Source organism: Oxyura jamaicensis, chromosome 28 (assembly GCF_011077185.1).
Source record: "Oxyura jamaicensis isolate SHBP4307 breed ruddy duck chromosome 28, BPBGC_Ojam_1.0, whole genome shotgun sequence".
Lineage (NCBI taxonomy): Eukaryota > Metazoa > Chordata > Aves > Anseriformes > Anatidae > Oxyura > Oxyura jamaicensis.
Window position 1 is genome coordinate 814,437 of NC_048920.1, and position 21,734 is coordinate 836,170.

At 52.0% G+C, this 21,734-nt stretch overlaps 2 protein-coding genes and 1 non-coding gene across 3 annotated transcripts in view; 2 read left to right on the forward strand and 1 right to left on the reverse strand.

Annotated features, from left to right (window-relative positions):
• LOC118179232 (calcium/calmodulin-dependent protein kinase type IV-like) overlaps positions 1-10,906 on the forward strand; it is an 11,225-nt gene extending 319 nt beyond the window's left edge. The window contains exons 2-12 of the mRNA XM_035348396.1: positions 369-529; positions 3,468-3,546; positions 3,821-3,883; positions 5,920-6,002; positions 6,121-6,193; positions 6,567-6,657; positions 6,792-6,866; positions 7,286-7,361; positions 7,480-7,606; positions 7,950-8,102; positions 8,310-10,906. Coding sequence (XP_035204287.1) covers positions 369-529; positions 3,468-3,546; positions 3,821-3,883; positions 5,920-6,002; positions 6,121-6,193; positions 6,567-6,657; positions 6,792-6,866; positions 7,286-7,361; positions 7,480-7,606; positions 7,950-8,102; positions 8,310-8,525 — 1,197 coding nt within the window. The 3' untranslated portion in view covers positions 8,526-10,906. The remainder of the gene's footprint in view (positions 1-368; positions 530-3,467; positions 3,547-3,820; positions 3,884-5,919; positions 6,003-6,120; positions 6,194-6,566; positions 6,658-6,791; positions 6,867-7,285; positions 7,362-7,479; positions 7,607-7,949; positions 8,103-8,309) is intronic.
• Positions 10,907-12,380: 1,474 nt separating this feature from the next.
• PWWP3A (PWWP domain containing 3A, DNA repair factor) lies at positions 12,381-20,936 on the forward strand. The gene is made up of 13 exons (XM_035348394.1): positions 12,381-12,488; positions 12,905-12,996; positions 13,319-13,389; positions 13,783-14,793; positions 15,052-15,171; positions 15,634-15,704; positions 16,247-16,323; positions 16,417-16,477; positions 16,959-17,034; positions 17,159-17,209; positions 17,619-18,049; positions 18,765-18,853; positions 19,089-20,936. Exons 1-13 carry the CDS (start codon positions 12,432-12,434, stop codon positions 19,165-19,167), a joined length of 2,286 nt encoding a protein of 761 aa, XP_035204285.1. The 5' UTR covers positions 12,381-12,431; the 3' UTR covers positions 19,168-20,936.
• Positions 20,937-21,575: 639 nt separating this feature from the next.
• TRNAF-GAA lies at positions 21,576-21,648 on the reverse strand. The gene has a single exon. It is a non-coding gene; the product is annotated as a tRNA-Phe (tRNA).
• Between the last annotated feature and the right edge of the window lie 86 nt (positions 21,649-21,734).

The window sequence follows — 21,734 nt, forward strand, 5'->3', positions numbered from 1 at the left end:
GGGGGGGGGGGGGGGGGGGGGGGGGGGGGGGGAGGGGAGTGTTGGTGTTTTGGGGGGGCTGCAGGATCCGGGGTGTAGATGGGGGTGCCTGTATGCAGGGACAGCCTGGCCTGCGGGTGCAGGATCCGGCTCCAAAAGGCAGAGACAGCCCCCGAAAAATGGGGATGGGGTGGTAAAAGGGGGGTGCAAGGGCCTGGTGTGAGAAGCTAGGAAGAGGGGGGCCCATGGGGGGGGTATAATCCCGGAAAAGGCGGCATACGTGCCTGGTGGGAAGGGGATTTGTGCCTACGACTCCATCGCGCTCGATAATCCCAAGGAGCGCTCGCCGCCGGGCCATCTGCACGCGTGGGGTGTGCAGCGGGGGGGCTGCGGCGATGCTCGGGTCTCCTCTGCCAAGCAGCTGGTGGGAGATCGCCCCCCCCGGCCCCACCATGCCCTCCTCCAAGACGGGCAGCGAGTACTGGATCGACGGCTCCCACCGCGAGACCGCGCTGGAGGATTTCTACGTCGTGGGCCCCGAGCTGGGACGGTACCGGGGGGGCTGTGGGGGGGGCAGGAACCATCCCTGCGTGGGAGAGCATCCTGCTGGAGGGCAGGGAGGCGTGGGTGCATGCAGGGGGGCTGTGGGGATGGAGGGGGGGTGTACAGATGGGTGGAGGGGGTGTGGATGGAGGGGGACCCTGTTCTCGCACGTGAGCAGGGGCTCAGTGTCCGTGGTGATGCTGCAGCGGTGATTTGGGGAGCGCTGGCTGAGGGCTTGCAGGATGGGGCCTGGGGTCCCCGTGTGCTGTGCGTCTCGTCCCCTGGGTGCAGAGTTTGTCCGCGGCCTCCCCTCTGACCTTGGGGTTCGGGGCTCCGATGAGCCCGGGACCGTGGAGGGTCCCTCCTGAGAAAACCAAATATCCTGAGCCCCAGGGAAGGGACGCGTCTAAGACAAATGGAAAATAAACCCATAAGGAATAACCTTATGGGTTATTGCATGGACAGTGCTCGGGTCTGGATTTGTCCCACCCGGGCCACAAAGCCCCACGGAGGCTCCACGCAAAGCCACCCCGGTGAACGTGGGCGTTTTGCTGGAGGTTCCTTTGGTTTATCCCTTAGAGGCCCTGACGGAGATCATCGGGCAGGCGGCGCTCAGGCTTGGTGCCGGGGCTGGTTTCCCAGGTCCCGGGGGTGCTGTGTGCCATCTCCCGGTGCTGTCCAGGAGAGGTGGTCCCATCCTGCCCTCCTGCTCGGGGTGCCCGGTGGCCACGATGCAGCCTGGTGATGCCCAGACCCGGCTCCGGAGGGGTTTTCTCCGCTGCAGGGGCGGAGGCAAAACTCGCAGCAGGTCAGGATCAGGCCAGGCTGGGACGCAAAGCACGAGCCGGCTGCAGGAGCAGGGCATTGCGTGGGTCTGGGCCACATCCTGCTCCCATCCACTGCCCCACGCCGTGGGGGCGGCGGAGGAGAGCGGTGCTGAGCAGCTCAGGAGTGCTGCGGTAGCTGCGGAGAGGGGAGCGAGGTACCCATCCTGCTCCGGGAAGGGGCCGGGGACCCCCGGACGTGGCCACGGACGCCGGCCCCGTTCTCTCCCCACCGACTCCTGCCCCTTGAACCACCCACATTTATCTTCCGGAGCAAGGGGCTGCCTCGTCACGGCGCTGAGGACCAGCCCACGCGGCTGCCGAGCCGGGGAGCTGCTGCTCGGCAGGCAGAGCCCGAGCTCCTCTGCTCCCCCCTGCTTCAAGGGGGTCCGGCAGGGCAGGGTGGGTGAGCCCCCAGCAGGACGGGAGGCAACCGGGGGGCAGCCAGCACCCACCCGAGAGCCCCCCGGGGTTTCTGCCGGCGGAGGAGCCTTTGAGGCTGAAAAGGAGCAGTTTTGATTAAAGCAGGTGTAGCAGGCTTCTCATTAACAGCAGGGCTCAGCAGTGCTCAGCCTGCACAGCCCGATGTAGGGCGGGGGGGGACAGGGGCTGCCCCGAGCCCCCGGCCCCTCCGTCGGCCCACCCGGGCACATTCAGCATCCAGCTCTACGCACGCCAGCAGCGGGTGCAGGCTCCTGGCAAATCCCATTGTTTCGACATTTTCCAGTTCATCTGCAAAGCAAATACAATTATCTGCTGCCGCAGCCAAGGCTGATTGCGGGTGTTTACTCCAGGCCTGGAGCAGCAGCGGCCGGGCGGGCTGGGGCTGGGATAGCGAACACGTCCTTGGGCGAGGGGCTGCTGTGCTGTGCAGGCACCCGAGGGCTGGGGGGGGCTGGGGGGCGCTTGCTGCTCCCCCCCCCATGGGAAGGGGGGCTCGCATTGCGGTCACAGCAGCGGTGGGGGTGCCTCGGGTTCAGCCCGAAGCCCCCCGCCCGCCTTGCAGAGCCGGAGAAGTGGGAGGGGGACGGACGTGATGCCACCCCCCCGCTCCGAGCTGGAGCTGTTGGGTGTTTCCCAAGCGTTTTGTTTCCCCAAAACATCGCGGGAAATGTTGTGCCAAAGGAAGAAAAGCACCTCGGGAGCGCCCAGGGCTGGGGCTGCCCGCTTTGCCTTCCTCCGGGGGTGCCGCGGGCTGAGCCCCCTGCGCTCCCCGCTACCCAGCGCCGCCGTTGATTCCCGAGCTCGGCCCCAGGAGCTGCAAAATCCTCTCTCGTTTTCCAAGCAAATCGCTGGCTTTCCTCAGAGCCCCCGGGGAGCCCAGCGGCAGCAGCACATGGCGTTACAGCAAAGGGTCGCTCGCGGCCAGGCTGCGGGGTCGTCGCGTTCCTGGGGGACGTTTTGGTGCAAAAAAATGTGGCTTTGGGGTTTTGACCTTTGCCGGCTTGGTGCTCGCTGTGGGCAGGCAGGGCTGGCGTGTGCCTCCAGCCAGAACGTGAACTTGGTCCCAGAAGGCAGCAAAGCCAAAGAGCAATAAAATGTGGTCGATTACTCGGGGGGGTGAGAATTAATCTGCTCCGAGGAGCCAGGCGTCAAAGATGAAATTGCAAACTAGCCCCGTAATGGCCTGAAGAAATGGGTTGATTTCACTGTCCAGTGGTTAGAAAACATTATTAACCAGGTCTAAAAATTACGGGCAGCTGAGTGGCACAGCTGGGGACTGCGATGGGAACGATTTCTCCTTTGTAACTCGGAGCGGTTTCGCTTGGCGGGGAGGTTTTGTGGCCGTGCAGGCACCGTGGGGATGCGGCGGGGGGGGGGGGGGGGCAGCCAGCACCGCTGGGTCCCCGCTGAGGTCGTCCTTGTGGCTGCGAGCAGGGAAAGGGAAGCTCCTTCCTGCCCCGAAAGCCGCTTAAGGCTTTAAACCGCCTTTAGGATTCAGTTTTAATTAAAACGGCTTTACCGGGAAAGCTGGAATTGATGCGGGGGGGGGGGGGGGGGAGCGAGATCAGCTCACGGCGCTGGCAAAGGAGGGGATTTTGTGACATGGCTGGGGGACAAGTGGGACCCCCCTGGTCCCTGCTGCCTCCAGGCTGCCTCACGTGCCCTCTGCCCTGCCAGGGGAGCCACCTCCGTGGTGTACAGCTGCGAGGAGAAGGGCACGGGCGCCCCGTACGCCGCCAAAATACTGAAGAAGACGGTGAGTGCCTGCGGGGACCCGGGGGTGATGGGGCTCTGACCTGCTCCAAAAGCATGTGGGGCACCGGGATGGGGATGGGCACCGGGAGGATGGGGATGGGAACGGGGACGTCGGCTGCTGGGGCCCGGGGTTTGGGCTGGGAGCGTGGCAGGCTCCATTTTTTGGAGCGTTTTGGGTGCGTTCTGCTGCTGCTGCGGTGGGAATGGCCCCGGGGGGAGCTGCGTGGCAGCCCCGGCAGTGGAGGCGACGTGCCTGCATGGGCTCTGCTTTCCAGATCGACAAAAAGATCGTGAGGACGGAGATCGGGGTCCTGCTGCGCCTCTCGCACCCCAACATCGTGAGTACGGCGCCGTGGTGCAGCTCCCTGCCCGCGAGGGTCCCAGCCCCGGGTGCCGAGGGGAGGGCGGCGATGTCTTTGTCCTGCCGCGCTGCCGGATGAGCCCACCAGCCCACAACCCCATGCCCAGGTCCCCTCCGTGCCCCACGGGGCACCCCGCTCAGTGCCAATCTCCTCCTTTCCCTTTGCGTTTTGGAGCCGTGGGCGCACGCGGGGCTCACCTTGGCCCTGGCGGCGCCTTTGAGCTTCCCCGCTCTGCCATCGAAGGGCAGCCCCCCCGCCCCCCGCCACCCCCCTCCCCGCCCGGCCCGAGATTTCCATTTGGTAAGCAATTTCCATCGAGGAGATCAAATGAATACCAAAACGAATCGCCCGCCTGTAATGAATCCTGCAAGGGGAGATAAAAGGCGAGGACGGGGCCGCGGCTCCGGGCTCTGCGCCCCTGCACGGCCGGCCGCGCGTCTCCGGCCGGGGGGATAACGGCGGCTGGCCCGCTGCAATTCGCAACGCCCAGCAGCAGAGCAAATTCCCCAAGGTGTCGGCAGGGCCGGGGGTGCTGTGTACCCCCCCACACCCCCCCCCATCTTCGCAGGGGCTCCCAGGCTCTGCACCGCCCGTGCCGGCTCCCTCCTTGTTCCCAGCGGCTTAGTTCCACTGTCAAATTGCAGAAGCCTCCTGGAGATGAGCAGCGTTAAAAAATAACGTGGCAATCCGCCTGGCAGCCTCTCCTCGCTGTGCTGCTGCTGCAGTGGTGCAGTTCTCGCAGGATGGAGCCCCCTTGGGTTGATTTTTGTGGCTGGGGGGGCAGGAGATGGCACCGAGCCGAGAGGGTCTGGTGCCCCTCGGTAACGTCCCCCCGGCTCCTCGGAGCGAGATCTCCTCGCTTCTCCCCATCCGATGGAGAAAAGCCAGTGGGGAGCCCTGCCTGCTGTCCGTCCCAACCCTGCTGTGAGAGCGAGGGCCAAGGGAAGCCAAAAACATCCCCAAAATTGGTCTGAGGGGGGGGCAAATTCCTCCCTGGCTGGGTTTTGGTGGGGTTCTGCTCGCCCGCGGGTTCCAGGGCGAGGTGCAGCACGTCCTTATTTACAGCGATGCCTTCTGCCCGCGTGCTATCGTTCAGCACCAACCTCAACAGCAGATGATAATAGGATTGTAAACTTTTGAAGTTAATAGGAAAATTATAGTGCTTCTGTGTATTATTATAATGCAATAAGCTGCCACATAGTGTCTCTCACCCTGCAGGGTATCACGGCTCGTCACCCAGCCTGTGAAGGTAATGATTAAAGCCCCATGAAATTCACAGTGTCACAAAAGTCTTAAGAAGCATGAAATTCTCTGTTTTCCATTAAAAAATAAAATAAAATTGCATTTTTTGACGTATTTTTATGAGAGACCTGTTAATTCCAGATTCGCTGCACTGGCACAAAGCACTCGGGCAGACTTTGCGGGGTATCTGCAACTAAAATCGTAAGAAAAAGGCAGTTTCTTTCATGCTTCTGCAGCCCCAGAACCATCCCAGGGCCTCTTCCCCCTGTGCCCGCGTGGGGCCAGGCCCCGGCGCTGCTCCCAGGGCTGGATTTGGCCCCGGGGCCCCGGAGGCGCCGGCATGGTGCTGGCACGGCTGCAAAATCAAAGAGCTCTCGTGGGCTCCGGCGAGCTCCTCTTCCAGTTAATGAGCCTGAAGACATAAAGAGGATAAACGCAAGACATGCCAGCCTCTCCTCGTTCCCAGCCTCGTCTTTAATGCTTGGTTAAGTGAGCGAGGCTCTTCCAAACAGTTTAACCAAAAAAAAAAAAGAAAAAAAAAAGAAAAAATGGAGTTCAAACAAATAAAAAGGCAAGGAGGGAAATGTGCTGGCTGCGGACCTGCTCCAGCACCAATAAACCCGTTCCGGCCCCACCGTCCGCTCTGCACACAGCGAATCTCTGCCGCCGGGGGCTCCGGAAGGATTCCACCCAGCCTGAGAGCAAACGGGGTTTTTGGGGCCCCCCCGAGTGGGGCGGCCGCCACTGAGACCCGCGGTGGTGCCTTGCAGATCAAGCTGAAGGAGATCTTCGAGACGCCCTCCGAGATCGCGCTGGTGCTGGAGCTGGTGACGGGAGGAGAGCTCTTCGACAGGTAGGGCACCCGCGAACCTCGGCCCCCGCGGAGGATGAGGAGGGAGCGGGGCTGAAGCACGTCCCCGCGGGCTGGGGGGGGGCGAGGGCGCACGGTGACCCCCTCTGTGTGCCCACAGGATCGTGGAGAGGGGATTCTACAGCGAGCGGGATGCGGCGCACGTGGTCAAGCAGATCCTGGAGGCTGTGTCGGTAACGTCCCCGTGTCGGTAACGTCCCCGTGTCCCTCCCAGCCGAACCCCCCCCACCCCAGGTCAGAGGAGGGGAGGCTGTGGCCGAGGCGTCGCAGGAAGGTCACCGCTGCGCCACGGCAGGGGGCGGCTGGAAATGGGGTTTCCATGGCAACGGAGGGTTTAGAAATGGAAACTTGGCACGGAAAATGTCCTTCGTCTGCCCCGCTGAAGAGCCTGGTGGACGTTTCGTCAGGACAAAGGGGGGGTCCCGAAGACAGCTCTGGGTGTGGTGTGGGGCTGCGCCCCTGCACCGGGTCCTACGAACCCCGGCCACCTCCCCGAAATCCACCTGCCCCCTCCCCTTTCTGCATCCCTGCTTTCTCTCTCCGTAGTATTTGCATGAAAACGGAGTCGTCCACCGCGACCTGAAGCCGGAGAACCTGCTCTACGCAGACCTTTCCCCCAACGCTCCCCTGAAAATTGGTGGGTTTGCCGGGCCCAAGGCGTTGGCAGCCTGCTGGCACCCCCAGCATGGTCCGGGGGCCCTGGGAGCCGTTTGCAGGCACCAAAGGGGTTCCTGGCAGTGCCTCTCCCCTCCCTGTGTCCCCCCCCCCCAGGTGACTTTGGGCTCTCCAAGATCGTGGATGAACAGGACACCATGAAAACCGTCTGCGGGACGCCAGGGTACTGCGGTGAGCAGCGGGGATGTGGTGGCAAAGGACAGGGAAGCCGCTGGGGGCTCCTGCCCTGCAGTCGCGCTCGCTCTCTGCCTTGCAAAGAGCCCAAAATTGGGGATTGTGAGGACAGAGCCAGGTGACAGCAGAGTCCTGCTGGCCATGGGTCACCGGCCCTGCTGTGAGCTGCGTGGCTCTGCTCTGCATTTTTGGCTGGTCTTGTGCACGGTCCTGCTGCACTGTCAGCAAATCAGATATTTAATTAGCCTCCAATTTAATTCCCGGACAGCAGTTGTCCTCAGCAGGGTTTCAGGAGCTTCATACGCTGGAGACGGGGGGGAATCCGAGGAGGCTGCACCCCGCCTGAGGCTGCACAGAGCTCGCTGCAGGGAGGGCCAGCGGCCGTGCCTGGTTTTGACCCCAAACTCTGCTTTCAGCCCCTGAAATCCTCCACGGCTGCCCGTACGGCCCAGAAGTGGATATGTGGTCCGTGGGCGTCATCACCTACATCCTGTGAGTAGTGCTGTGGGTGGGCAAGCGCCCGCCGCCCCTCGCCCCGCCGCCCTCCATCCGTGCGCGGGTGGCCGGCACGGGCTGGGGCCAGCGGCGTTCTTCGGCCTCCTGCTCCCAGGCTCTGCGGGTTTGAGCCCTTCTTCGACCCACGGGGGGACCAGTACATGTACAGCCGCATCCTCACCTGCGACTACGAGTTCGTGTCCCCGTGGTGGGACGAGGTTTCCCTCAACGCCAAGGACCTGGTGAGTGATCCGGCGCTGGCGCTCGGCACTGTGCAGCAGGGCTCAGGGCTGCCAAGCCTTCAGAGCAGAGCTTTGTTTGTAAAAATAACAAAGCCACGAGTTTGCCAAACAGAACAGCAGCGTCTTAAAGGCTTTCTGTCTCTGGATGTGATTCAGAAAAACTCCTACCCCCACGTGTCCGTGCTCATGGCAAATGAGAAGCCTTTGGAGCCAGAGCCTCTCAGTGCCAAATCCCATCAAGAAGGCGAGAAAGCTCAAGGCAGCTTTAGAAACATTACACGGGGTGGCAGGTGCAGGGGCACTGACAAATGACGCTTTTTTGTGTGCCTGAAATTGGCTGCAGGTTAGAAAATTGATCGTCTTGGACCCCCAGAAGAGACTGACTGTGTACCAAGCTCTGGAGCACCCCTGGGTCACTGGGAAGGCCGCTAAATTTGCTCACATGGATAGCACGCAGAAGAAACTGCAGGAATTTAACGCCAGGAGGAAACTGAAGGTAACACAAAAAAGCCCCGTTAAGCCCCAGGATGTCTCCTGCTCTCCTCCAAACCTGGTGGCCACCGAGGGTGGGCTGCTGCCACTGGGGTTTGGGAATCCCGTGGTAAATAAATGCTCGGTACGCCACAGCTCGGGGTGGCTGGCTGGCTCTGGGGAGCAAACGGCACGCCAATCCCTCCCTAATGACCTCTGCCCTTGCCAACAGGCTGCCATGAAAGCCGTGGTGGCTTCCAGCCGCTTGGGCAACCACGGGCACCACGACTGCTCCAGGAGCGGGCGCAGCCGGGGGGGGCCACGAGGCCCCCACCTGCCCCAGGGGCCGGGGAGCGCCGTCCCCGAAGCCACCGCCGCGGCCGAGGACCTCGAGGCTTTTCCTGCCGTGCCCCAGGTCCCCGTGAACGGCGCCAGCTGCAGGAGCTAACGCTGCTGGGCGCCGCGGCCGGCTCACATCCTCGAGCAATACCCCAGGGACTCTCGGAGGCGGCCACGGGCAGAGGCAGGGGCGGAGGAAGCCGCAGCGGGACGGGAGCACCCCGAGCGAGGCGCGGCGTGCTGTAGGTGTGCTGTGGGTGCGCGTGGTCTGTGGTGTGAAGCATCCTTCTGTCGTGTCCTGTTGCCAGTGCAGTTGTAGCCGGTCGCTGTGAGTGTTGAGTGTCTGTACGGACCTGCGAAAACAAGGCTGGTGACTCGGTCTTCCAACAACTTACAGTTTTGGCCGCTGTGGCTTTAAAAAGTGCCCAAGTGGCTTTAAATTGAGGAGCAAACAGCAGAAAAAGGATTTATTTCACCTTCCCTGCAAAGGCAGTCAGTTATCTTAACAACACAGTTTTCTACATTTCTGTAAATAGCCCTTAAGGGTGCATTACTTAGGAGAGAAGGTGAATTTAGCTGATTTCTGACAATCTACATTCCACCTACGATCGCTGCTACAAGACCCAGCCGTGGGTTTGCTGCTGTATTCCACCAGGGTTGTCGATGCCTTTGAACCCAGTTGTTGGAACCTGTCCAGAGAAAGTGTGTGCCAGTTGTTCCTTCATTATCCCTAGACGGTAGATGACCTCAGTTTAATTTGTGCTTTTGTTCCCCTCCGGTTTCATTCGTTCTGATGTTCAGTCTCGGTGTGGCTACGTGAGAGTAGTAAGACTATCACTGACCAGGAATGCTGGCTCCATTTGCATTCCAGGCTGCGATTTACACGAGTTTTAATGAAGAACAATGCAACTATTTCTACAGAGCATTGTAGGACTTTGTAACACGTAACGGTGCTGTTGTTTCTTGATTGATGACGATGAGTTTATACACGTTTGGTTGTTTGTTTTTAAAACTAATGAAATCGGTTGACAAACTTCTTGAAAAGAAAATTTTTAGGCAATCATTTGCCAAGCCACAGGACAATAACCATTTGTGGATTTTAATACAGAGCAAGTAACAAGAAAGGAAAAGCCATATCACGCGTGCTAGACTACAGAAAGCCATCGGTTGGTGCCAGGCTCTGCTGCTGTAATCCAGCGTGGGGCTTGCTGACCCAAGGCACTGCAAGCGGTGTCAGTTGTGGTCATTTTTGGTCATGTACGTGTAACAGCATGTTCCAGGCAAAAATATATATATATATATATCACCTGGGAGAGAATGAATTCATACACGAGGTTCATGTTTCCAGGATGGGGACGTACCATTCATTAGCTGATAAAGAAGGGACTGAGAACAAAATGCAGCTTAAGCTAAAAGCTGCAATCGGAGATGCCCAGCTCAGTCCCGAGAGGGGTGGTCAGCAGATCGAGACCTGGAAGCAGAGAGGTGGGAAGGCAAAGGTGACACGGTGACTTTCATACCTAGTTACAGCACAAGTAGAAATCATAAAGACAACATGTAAGGGCTGATCCATACCTTCTGACGCTCATTTGTGTTTAGGGTGCTTGTAAAGCTGAATCCAGAGGAGAGATTGGATGTTCAAGAATTTTTATTTAATTGGAAAAATATTAGGTGAAGACCAGAAATGTGCTCCTTTTACTGTCATTCATACCTTAAACTGGGAAGCAGGTAGATAGCACAGCATCGCTTTGGAGAAAGCAAAAGCTAATGGTGTGGGAAAATGGCGTAAGCAAGGGGAAAATTATTCCTGTTGCTCTGCGTTTTGTGGGAGGAGCGGTTGTTTTCTTTCTTCCTCCCTCTATTTTTAATGTAGAGGCTGCATCTTACAGCGTGCTGAGCTCTGGTCTTCCTCCTGCAGGTATGTTTAGGGTGACTCCCTCCTGCAAACTCCATTCACAGTAATGGAGCCAGAACTCCAAGTATGCCATTTCCTAAACCAGGTATTAAAAGATCGTTTTATATGCTCGGACATGAAATACCTATTTAAACATCTCGCAGGACCAGGCCCGAGTGCTCAGCACGCCCACAGCCTGTGAAGCAGGGACCAATGCTGGAAAATGCTAAGCGACATTGCACTGCCTTCAGACTACTCCTGATCTTGCAGAATCAATAAGAAATAAGATATCAGTTAGATAACAACAGGTGACAACGTGTCTTCTGTGATAGGAGACACCCCATGGAAAATTGTAAGCAAAAAAAAAGGAGTTTGTCTCTCATGTTATGTCAACAAACTATTATTCCACAAATATCAGTACTTAAAGGTAGGAAAAATGTATACTCCTGGGAACAAATGTAATAGGACATGCCATTTTGGTCTGTATGCTGTTTTCAGAATGTGTTTTAATAACTTCTTCAGTATAGTGGTTACATTTCCAATATTGCAGGTATTTATAAAGAAGCATAGACAGAGCTAATAAAATATCAAACATCGGAACACGGACTCTGTTTTTACTGTTAGAGTCAGAGGGCTGAAAATCGACAGGGCTAAGTAAGGGCCTGATAAAAGCCTTTTTCTTTTTGTCCTGAGTTCTGAACCCATTTTCATATGACAATCTCTTCCGGCTGTATAACTAAATGCTCTATATATCTGTGGATCTATCCGGGCTTTCAGTATTTTCTATTGTCTAAGCACTGCAGACTGAAAGATCTTTAGTGGGTTTTGCCTTTCGTCTCCTAGCATAAATAGGAAGACCTTTTGAGCAGGGTTTCCGTTGTACACGGCCAGCCAGATGCGTGCAGCAATTTTACCCATGGAAATTACAACCCCCTCGTTATGCCGAATTAGAGAGCTCCTCCGAGCGGCAGTGCTATGCTCGGCTGCGGAGCCTCTGCCGCATTGCCCACGTACTGCAGCTCGGGCTGCTGCTGCACCGCAGGGCACGCTGCCAGCACACTACGTGGGCTCTGCTAACAACCGGGGGAGGACGGGGGGCACCTCAGGAGCCCTGGGGGGCTGAGGGCAGCTCGAAGCTGACAAGGCAGTAAGGCTAACGCCTTGAAGCCGCAGCTCTGTGGGGCACTCGGGCACTGAAGCCTGGGTGTCGGAGCTGGTTGGAGCCAGGTGCCACGGCCGGGCTGAGGGAGGAGCGCTGCCTGCCCTTGCCTTGGTGTGACCCCTCGCCATTCTGTCCCTTGGCGAGGGGCCAGGGCCCAAGCCGTGCTCTGCCACCGCCATGCTCGGGGCAAGCTTGGAGGCGAGGCCCCCAGCGCCCCCCTCAGGGTCGGTGTCCCGGCCCCAGCCCCCCCACCGGGGCCCCGGGGCCTCCCCTGAGGCCTGGGCCTAGGGCCGGGGCCGAGGCCTAGACCTGAGGCCTAGGCCTCCTCCCGTTGCCATGGTAACGCGCTCTCTCCCCCCCCCCGGGGCAAGCTGCGAATAAGGCGCTGTGATTGGCTGAGGAGCGGAGGCCGGAGCCGTGTTTTGGCGGCTGGAAGGCGGAGCGCTGAGGGGCGGGGCCGCTGCGGGTTGGTCGGAGCGTTCCCAGGGCGGCCGCGGCGCATGCGCAGAGCGGCGCGACACGGGCGGCCTGGTAAGGGGGCGGTGGCGGCGGCGGAGGCGGCTGCTGGTGGGGGGGGGGTCCCGGACCGGGGCCGCCGTGGGGCTGTGCTGGGGGGCGGGACGCGTCCCGGCCCCTCCCGGCCCCTCCCGCGGGACAGGGCGGGGGCCGCTCCCTCCCTTCCCGCCCCGTCCCCACAGCGCGGGGGCCCCAGGGCCTGTCCCGGGCCTGTCGGTGGGAGCCGGAGCCGGGAGGGGCTCGGCCGGGGCCTGCCCGGTGTCGGCGCCTCACCCCGGCTCGTGAGGGTCGTCTGTAAGTTGGTACGAGACCTGTGACCCCGAAGTTAAAGCGACGCCTAAATGTGTTATAATGAAGTGCGGCGTTTCTTTAAAAGCGTTGAGGAAATCCTTTTCTTTTCCTTCAGCACACTGGGGTTTTCCTCTCCCACGTGAAATGTGGTCATGGCAGACCCGGAGTACGTGCTCTGCAAGTGGAGGAAGCGTCTGTGGCCAGCGAAGGTAAAGCGGGTGGGCAGATAAGGAAAGGTTTTGTGGATTGAGTTTAGAAACGGGTGGGACGGTAACAGAAGATGTGCGCGTCTGAGCAGCTGCGAATTGTTGCTGCTTTGTGTGTAAACCGAGACAAAGGTGCCAATTGTGCTGATAAAGCTACCCAGTTAGCGTTAATAGCTTCAGTGAACTGCCCGAGTGATAGTTGCAGGTAGTGGTCTGGAAGCAGTTGCGCCAGGTAAACACGTATGAATGTTCTTAAAAAAAGTAAAAGCATTAAGCTGTAGAGAAGCTGATGCTGCAGCCCGGTGCCGTGCCAAGTCAGTCCATTCTGTGCTGTTTGTACTTAAAAATATCTTGAAGCCCGACCTGTCCTGCAGACGTGGTTGAGAATTTTTAATGTGCATCTTTCTCTTTTAACGTAGGTTTTGTGCAGAAGCGGAGACGCTGGGAAATCATCCATCAGTAATGCAGAGGAGACTTCTTTGGAAGTTGAAATACTTGGCTTAAAAGAAAAGTATCTTCTGTTACTGTTTTACGTTTACACTCTTAGACTTTGTAAGAAAAAAAGTAATCCCATTACCTGAAGACGCGCGGAACGGTTAGGTGACTAACCCACAGCTGCTTAGATAGCTGGCCATAGACTTGTCTCACGGGGCATCTATAAACAACACGCTGTTAGCTCAAGGGTTCTTTAGATTTATGATTTTAATTTCTGCTAAAACATTGTAGGGCTGTGGGGGGAAACAGTACAAGTGTATTGCCAGATGAGGGTGTTGCCATGCTGTTAGTAACGGTTCAGGTCGTGACAGTTTCAATCAACTTTGTTGCATTTTCAGGGTTAGTGTGAACTCTGCAGATACAGTTCAACTGAACAAAGAACATATCGAAGATATTGCCTCTAAGTTAGGTGAGCATGTCTCCAAACACTTTCTGCCTCATGTGTTGTCTGAATATTGAATACATGCACAGCTTCCAGCTGGTCCTTACGTACTTGTATTTCCTGAGGTGTTTTTTTTATTTTAGCATTTCTTTTCCCCTCTCTCCATACAATCCAAAAAGCTTGAAAACGGACCAAATATTACCAAGGCTAATTTGACTCTTCCCTTGTGTTGCACATTGGAAGAAATGGTGAAAAAACTTGTGTGTATTTGCATCATTTTTTTTTAAAGCTATCGGTAGCTTGCACTCTGTGTGTGTTTTAGGCTTTGCCTCAAAAATCATGGATGACATAAGTCTTAAATTGTAAATACATTTTTAATGTATACGAAGAAAGGTTATTGTGTTGGATATTCTTCAACAGGTGAGAAGACAGATTCTACTGAAGTTGTGGATGAACTGAAATATCGCTGTGCTCTTAGAACTGCACTGGATTTTTTGAGTGAAAATGCATCAGCCGGACAAGTGCCAGAGTTAAAAGAGGGAGTGAGTACTCGGTTATCTCAGGCAAATAATAGGGGATCTCTCTCATCTACCCCCTTACGTAGCTGTCGGTCACGCTTTCGCCTTAAAGAAAAGTTGAAGCCTGAGACTCCCAAGAAGAAAACAAAAAGTAACCCCAACCTAAAGACTGATGCAGGAAAACAAAACCAGAAATGCTCTTTTGTTTTGGAGAAGAGGGCTAAGGCAAATGAAAATGGAACAAAACCTTCAAAATGTAGTGCTGGGGACTTGTATAACACATCAAACTCAAATGGCCAAAATTGCACAATGCCAGAATCACAATCACTGCCAAGGCAGAAAAAAGCCAAGTCCAGTTTGCCAACGAAGTCCCAAACAGAAAATAAACTTGTCCTTAAGCCGAAGGAGGAAAAAAGTAAGCAAGGACGAAGAAGACCAGGTGCAGGATCACCTGTGCAACTTCCAGGTAACCTCCCCAGAGTTCAAGGACAGCCTCTCGCTGAGGACACTTCTCTGTCTGTGCCCTGCAAGTCTTACACAGCGGCAACTGTCAGGAGCAGGACAAACACTAGGCGTCAACTTAAAATGTTACTGGATTTATCTTGTAAAAGTGCCTCCGACTTGGAGAAGAACGTCAGAAATGAGAGCAAAAATCTAGTAAAGCAAGTGGGTGGGGGAGAAAAAACGAGTTCGAAACAACTAAAAGGAGAACAAGAGACCAGTGCACCCGTGTCCTCGTGCAGAGAAAGGAAATGCAGAAATGGCCGTGAGCCTTCAGCCAGGCCTTCTCACCACAGAAAGCTTTCTGATGGCTTCCTCTCCCAGCCTGAAGAGGAGGAAAGCAAGGATACTCCACGTGCACTTACGAGTGAAGTAAAGGAGTTTCAGCTGTCTGACTTCATCGAAGATGAAGGTGGGTATGTTGCTTAGGGCAGGGAAAACTTCATTCCTTTTGATTCTCGAGCGCTGTCTCTCATCTTTTTGAGGATGTCGTAGTGTTGGGGAGGGCGGAACCTTGGGTTCTGTTAGGCAGTCTCCTGAACTTAGAGGGCAATGTGAACACTGTGGTTTTCTACGTTTGTGTATTTCACCTGGTCTGAAAGTGATCGCTACCGAAGTAGCTAAGTACTGTGCCATGTTTCTGAATGCTGCTGTTGGTTGCCGTTGGCAGGACTGGAGTCTTCTGACCAGTCTTTAGAGAGATCTTTCATAGAGAATCTCTCTCACCTCTCAGTTCTGGTAGATGAAGATGAGGAGGACGAAGAACTCCCTAGTATTCTCTCTCATCAAGGTGAGGCATGAGTTTGTCTACTTGAAACTGAATCGCTCAAGATTGGTGTGCCTTTTTAGAGCGTGTGCAGTTCTGCCTTGCTGACCAAGTTTTGGCAACTCCTGTTAATGAAACCTAATGCTTTCAGAAAACAAAACCAAATTTGTTGAGGCTTGGGTTAAAATGCCTTTCTTGGGTGTCCCAGAAAGGCTTTCAGGAACAGAATAAATCGCAACACATTGTGAAACTGGGTCTGAAACTTCAAAGTCCTTATATTTAGAGCTGCCTGTGCTGTGTTTGGGCTGGGATGAGGTGTCGAGGGCGTGCAGGTGAGGGGTTGTCACTTTGGTCAAAATCTGTAAAAACACTGAAGCAGAACTCGTGGAATCTCTACTGCGTGAAAGGAGGCTAACAAGGTGGGGTGAGTTAACTGCCTTGTCCGTGTTTCTTTTCAAGAAAATAAACTGTACTCTCTCATTGTAGAGCCTCAATTGATCGAGGAAGGGATTTTGGTCTGGTGCAAATGGCAAAGGTATCCTTACTGGCCAGCAGTGGTAAGTTAGAACAGCTCGCTGCCTTACCTGAGAGTGATTATTGCCAGGGTCTGATGAGGAACAACTTACCAAACTCGATTTTCTCTTGCCCTTCTTGACTTGTGTGGTGCTGGAAATATTAGAGATCTTCTCTAGAGGTGTTCCGAAGTTCTAATATCCTTGTTTTTTGTTTTCTAAATGTGAAACTGAAGCAAAACCAAGGATAGTAACAGAAGTAAACTTACGTATGATAAAAGCACATCGAAAAAATGAAATGTGGCCAGTTCAAGTCTTTATACTGGAGCAGAGGTTTCCTGCTTAGCTTTTATATCCTGTATCATCAGTTAGTGTGGTTGCACCCTACTGTCAAAAAAAAGTGAAAAAGGGATGGGTCCTTGCACACTAACAAAAATGCTCCATTTGGTTACTTTGCTATTCTTGCCACTTCATTTATGTAAGTTGCTTTAAGTGTGGGGTGAGTTCAGTAGCACTGATGAAAATGTTCATGCTTCGTAAGGCTGTTAGAGATCTGGGGTGCTCATGAAACTTCATCCTTCTAACAGGTAAGAAAAGTGAAGCGGAAACACAGAAAGGCAAACGTGCTGTTCATAGAAGGGAATGTGAATGACAAGAAAAAAGGGTAACTATGGATTCTGATCAGGTGCTGAACTCTGGGTTAAGCAGCTGCAGAGCCTAATTGCTTCTCTTCCCTGTCTTTCTTTTTCTCATCAAGCTTCTCAGTATCTCTTAAGAGCCTGAAGCACTTTGATTGTGGAGAAAAGCAGGACCTCATTGTAAGTGTTACCAATAACGTGCCATTACAAGTGTGTACAAATGTTGGAAAAAGTGTTTTTATGCAATGTGTAGCGGACCCTGCCAGAGGAGTGTTGCAGCTGACCGGTCTGCTTGCTCACTGTTCTCTGAGAGATGCTCATCTCCTAAACAGAATAGCTAAATGCAATTTGTACTGCACAAAATGGAGAAGAATATGGGAATGGGATCCTCCTGGTGCATTTCTCCTCCTTGATGAGGCCAAAGATGCTGCTAAGAAGATGTGGAAGGTGGCCATTGCTTAGGACTCTAACTGTATGTTCATTTGTGGGTTTTCTACCTACAACAAAGCCACTCTCATGGTGCATAACAGTAATTACGGAAATTAAATTCAAGAGAATGCAGGAAACTACACGCACTTCTTGATCTGTTACTGTTAGCCATTTTTACTTACTGGCCCTAGACCTAAAAGCTTCTGAACTGGAAATGGCCGTTGTTTTACAGAACCAAGCCAAAGAAGAATATCGCCAGGAAATTGAGTGGTGTATTCAATTGATCTCTGACTATCGAATTAGAGTAGGTAAGGACGTGAGTTGATGATGTCATCCGTTCTGATGTAGATCACTGAAAAAATGATAATGCTAAGGCTGACAGTTTGGTTTTATAGGCTTAACTGATTAATAACCCTGTTTTGGGCTTTTTAGGTTGTCATTCTTTTACGGGATCCTTCTTGGAATATTTTGCTGATGATATCAGTAAGTGAATTCATGATGAGATTCTTCTGTATTCCTCTTAGAAGAGAAGCTGAGCTCTAACGTTTACTAATGTGGGTTGTTAAGCATCAAACCTGGTAGGGTTTGATAAAATGATTACGTGCCAATATGCTGTAAGATTTTCAGTCCTACAACAAAAGCTAAATATTGATTGCTAAAAACCATTGAGTTAGTTATTTCAGATCGTAGCTAGTTCATTTCAGAGCTCATGTCAGGTTCAATTCCTTTTTTTGTTGGTGTTTCTTTTTCCCCTCCTTGGTGGGGAAGAAAGGAAAAGAAAACTACCAAAAAAAAACACAAAAGCTTATTTTGGATATGTAGGTATGTGTACAAGAAAGCCCCTTCTTTTATAGAAAGGAGAGTGAATGATTGTGGCTCTTTCTTTTTTCAGGCTATCCAGTTAGAAAGCAGTGTTATCAAGGTTTAGTCCAAATGACCTTTCCAAACGTAGCCGAAGAAAATCTCGAGGAGTCTTTATTAGAAACTTCACCTCAGAAGCCTTCTAAGAAACTTCTTCCTGACAGAACAAGGGCCGCCAGAGATAAAGAAAATAAAAAGATAGTGGAGTTTATAGTGAAGACTAAGGGGGCAGAAGAGCACCTCTTGGCTATTTTGAAAAGCAGAAAACCGTCGCGGTGGCTGAAGGAATTCCTGAATTCAAGCCAGTATGTGACCTGCATTGAAACTTACTTAGAGGATGAAGAACAACTGGACCTGGTAGTAAACTACCTGAAGGAAGTGTATCATGAGATAGACACTGAAAATCTCCGACAAAAAATTGGAGATGGAATAAAATTTATTTCAGATGTCCTTTTGCCTGAAGTAAGTAAACACTGAACACCGAGTAAAGTAGATGCTTAAATAAATAACAGGAGTTACGTGATTTGAGTTTACTGACTATTGACAAATGTGCTTGTATGCTGGAGAAAATTAATGAGTAAGGCCCAGTATTATTCACTGCACGTGTCCTGTTGGTATCTGCTGGGTTGTGGCTGAGATACGGACCAGGCTAATTCCAAATGCTAACTTTAAGCCACTGGTGCAGAATGTGGAAGCTTTACAAGTTACGATGTTTTTAAAGGCAAATGATTGCCTTTGGGTATATTTTGACTTATTTCTCTAACTCTAGACTTTTTTTTTTTTCCTTTTGACATGTTAGCTGGGCTTTTCCTGGTGGTGGCATTGCTGGCAGGAGGGATTATTTTGTTTTAGTTATAGTTTTAGATACTTACTCTTTTAGTTGGGAACTTTCCTGGGAAAGATATTAGTAAGAATATCACTTCTGTAGAAACAAAATTGCTGTTAAGAATATCTCATTCTGGCTACAGAAATAATCTCCTGGGTGTGCTAAGGACAAGTTTGTATTATTTACAGGTTTGGGTACACAATGAGCAGTTCCACCCAAGTTTCCAAAGTGATTAGGGAATCTTGTTCCAAACATGTGCTCATCTACTGAGACAACTTCAGATCAGTGGTTGTAATCCTGTAATTTAGCTTTTGTTTTGCCAGCATAACTGAACTAAATACTTTTTTATAGGCCATCATTTATGCGATTTCTGCTGTGGATGACATAGACTACAAAAAAGCAGAAGAGAAATACATAAAAGGACCATCTGTGAGCAAAAGGTATATTCTTATTCTTAGCATTTCCTGAGTTTTCCTTACTAGTTTATATGGCAAAATGTGAGTAATAGAAGGAGAGTCCAATAGCCTCCCTTCTGTGAGGCAAGCTTTCTTGTTAAAATAATGAAGTGATTAAACATGGGAAACATTCTTAGAGAGTTACTATAACTAAAAGCTACAAAAAGTTTAATACACTGTGATTATTTTTGCATCAGAACTTTAATGTATTTCTTTTCAGGGAGAGAGAGAAATTTGATGAAAAAATTCTGGAAAGAAAAAAGTTGAAGACTGAGCTGGAATCTGCAGACAGCCTATAAAAAGGGTGGTACAAACTTCCACGTGTTGCACTGGCACTGTATATATTGGAGAAGTGATTATTTGTTAATACAAATAATACAAATATCATTCTTGCTTTTAAAGATCTGTGTAGATATCTTTAAAATGTGGTCGTTACAATGCTGCATTACTGTCAGATATGGTTGTATCTTCAGTCCTCGCTGCCACCTCCGTGTACTGGAGCTGTGCGCTGCTTCCCTTTGTCCTGCCGTGCTGAGCTGCCTGCACGAGGTGATGTAAAGTGCAGTGATCCTGCAGGTGTGCTGCCAGTCTGTCCTCATCCAGCCGGTGCGCGTGCGCTTGACGTGGGATTAAAGGAACACAGCACGTGTTTGGCAGAGCCGCTCGATGCAGCTCTTTAAGTCTTGTGTGAATTACCGACCAAATATCTGACAAAGGAAGGGCTATTGTCCTCGGAAGAGTATGTACTGCTAATTTATGTAGCCTTGTATTGCCTGATGACTGTGCTGCTACCCGAATGTGCACAGGTTTCCTTCCCAAAAGTGTTTTGGACAGTTTTTTTTTCTTTGTCTTAAAGGTGTGGGAAATAAAATTGGTACCTACTCATGCAATCCAATTCACAATGGCTTTGTTCCTGTTAATAGAACGACTACACCATTCCGTGGACAAGGAATCCAGTGTTTGAAAAGAAAAAGCCTTTGCTTTTCCATTTTTTTGAAGTGTATCTATTTTGAATGCTGTTTTAAAAACGTTTGACTGTCAGTGATTTTTCAGGAACACTTTTAACTGTTTTTATCTGATTTAAATATCAAGTTTAATCAGGCGTTGTTACCTCCCTCAGCTTGGGCTGGAATTCTGACAGACCTGTAGCGTGATTGGTAACGATTTAGTGATGGAAGCTCAGTGATCGTTATTCTCGTGTATAACCCTCAAAGGGTGATATATTTGTCCAGTTAAAAAAAAAAAATGGTTTGGAACTAACGGGGGGAATTTAAACGTGAAATTGGATAGTGATATATATATATATTCTGGCCGTAGTAATTACCTGAATATATTTCAATTACTTTTAATTACATGGTACTCTGAGGCTCAATATGCAGTTGCAATTCCTGTGGTTGCATAGCAAAGTGACATTCACAAGTACCGAAATCGTGTAATAAATATTGAGATGGGCTTTATTTCAGTTTTCACTAGAACTTGTGACAGGGGATGATGCATCCTCTGTGCTTCTGATAGCCTAAAGTATTTATGGAATTAACGCCGGAGGTGAGTGATAGCTGCCAGTGGAGGTGTCTTGTCCCGTACAGCTGCTTCGGGCTGCATGAGCTTCTTCCCCAGAAAAACAAATGCTGCTGCACATGTACATCCTGCAGACACTGTTGGTGGGAGTTCAAAGAAATCAAACTGTCCTCAGGTTCTTTCTTCTTTATAACATTCCCAAAGTACTGTTAAGATCCTTGTCCAAACCGCTGCACAGAAATAAACTTCTGCCCCCCCCCTTGCCTTTACCTAAATCTTCCCTTTTCATAACATCCATCTCAATCTTAGCTGGATGTTTAAAATGAGAACTCATCTGTGTCAAATCAAACTGCCTTCTGAAGGACAGCTAGGAGTGTACATAGAGTTTAAGCACTTTAAAATGTTTACATCTTTAAGAACACTTTTAACATCTTGGCATTGCTTACACTACTTTAAATATTCATAGATTGAGACCAAATTCACTCTTGCAATGTACAGTATTATGTGGTCTTAATTAACAGTGGTGGAATAAAGAAGTGAATCCTCAATAGTTTCGTATCACTCTTCCTTGAATGTGTTCATTTATTTCAAACTGTTTTTAAGCTGGGGTGGTAAGTGCACACAGACTTTCCCCAAAAACACACGGTAGGTGAAGATTGGTTTTGTATAGCAGATCTCCCGAAACCTGGTCCTACAGTTATCAGCTTCATGTTGTTAAGTAGCACATAGAAGAAAGCAAACTTGCTCTTCTCTGGTATTGTGCTTTATTTAAAGCATTCGCATGTAATCCCTGTCAAGGACAGGGTGCTTGTTAAGGGTTTTCGTTTAGCGGATGTGGTTTCCTTCACCTGACCTGCAGCTGTGATATCTGCAACTGCTCTGGCTTTCCTTCACCTGAACTGCAGCCTCTTATCAGGTGCTGTGATAATTCCAGCTGCTCTGGGATCTTCACGAGGAGGAAGCTTTGGAGTGTGATGCATTCACCAAACCCTTGAACCTCTGCAGTTGCAGCAGGGGAGACTTGGAGGCTGCTTGGGGCAGGGCTCTCCTGCGAGCTGGGGTGGCTTTGGGGAAAAAGCTGTGCTAAGGGTTAGTTAATCCTCGGGTTAGTTAACCTCGAGCTTTCCTCTCGCTGCATGAACGCGGGAAGACAAAACACAAAATTATTCCCCCCCAAAAAAAAACCTTCTGCCGAAACCCGGGATCGAACCAGGGACCTTTAGATCTTCAGTCTAACGCTCTCCCAACTGAGCTATTTCGGCTGCTGGCAGCGGCGTCCCCCCCCGCCTCGCCAGGTGTCGGGAGGGGGGTCGGGGGGAGACCCGGGGGGTGTCCCGGGGGTGGGGGG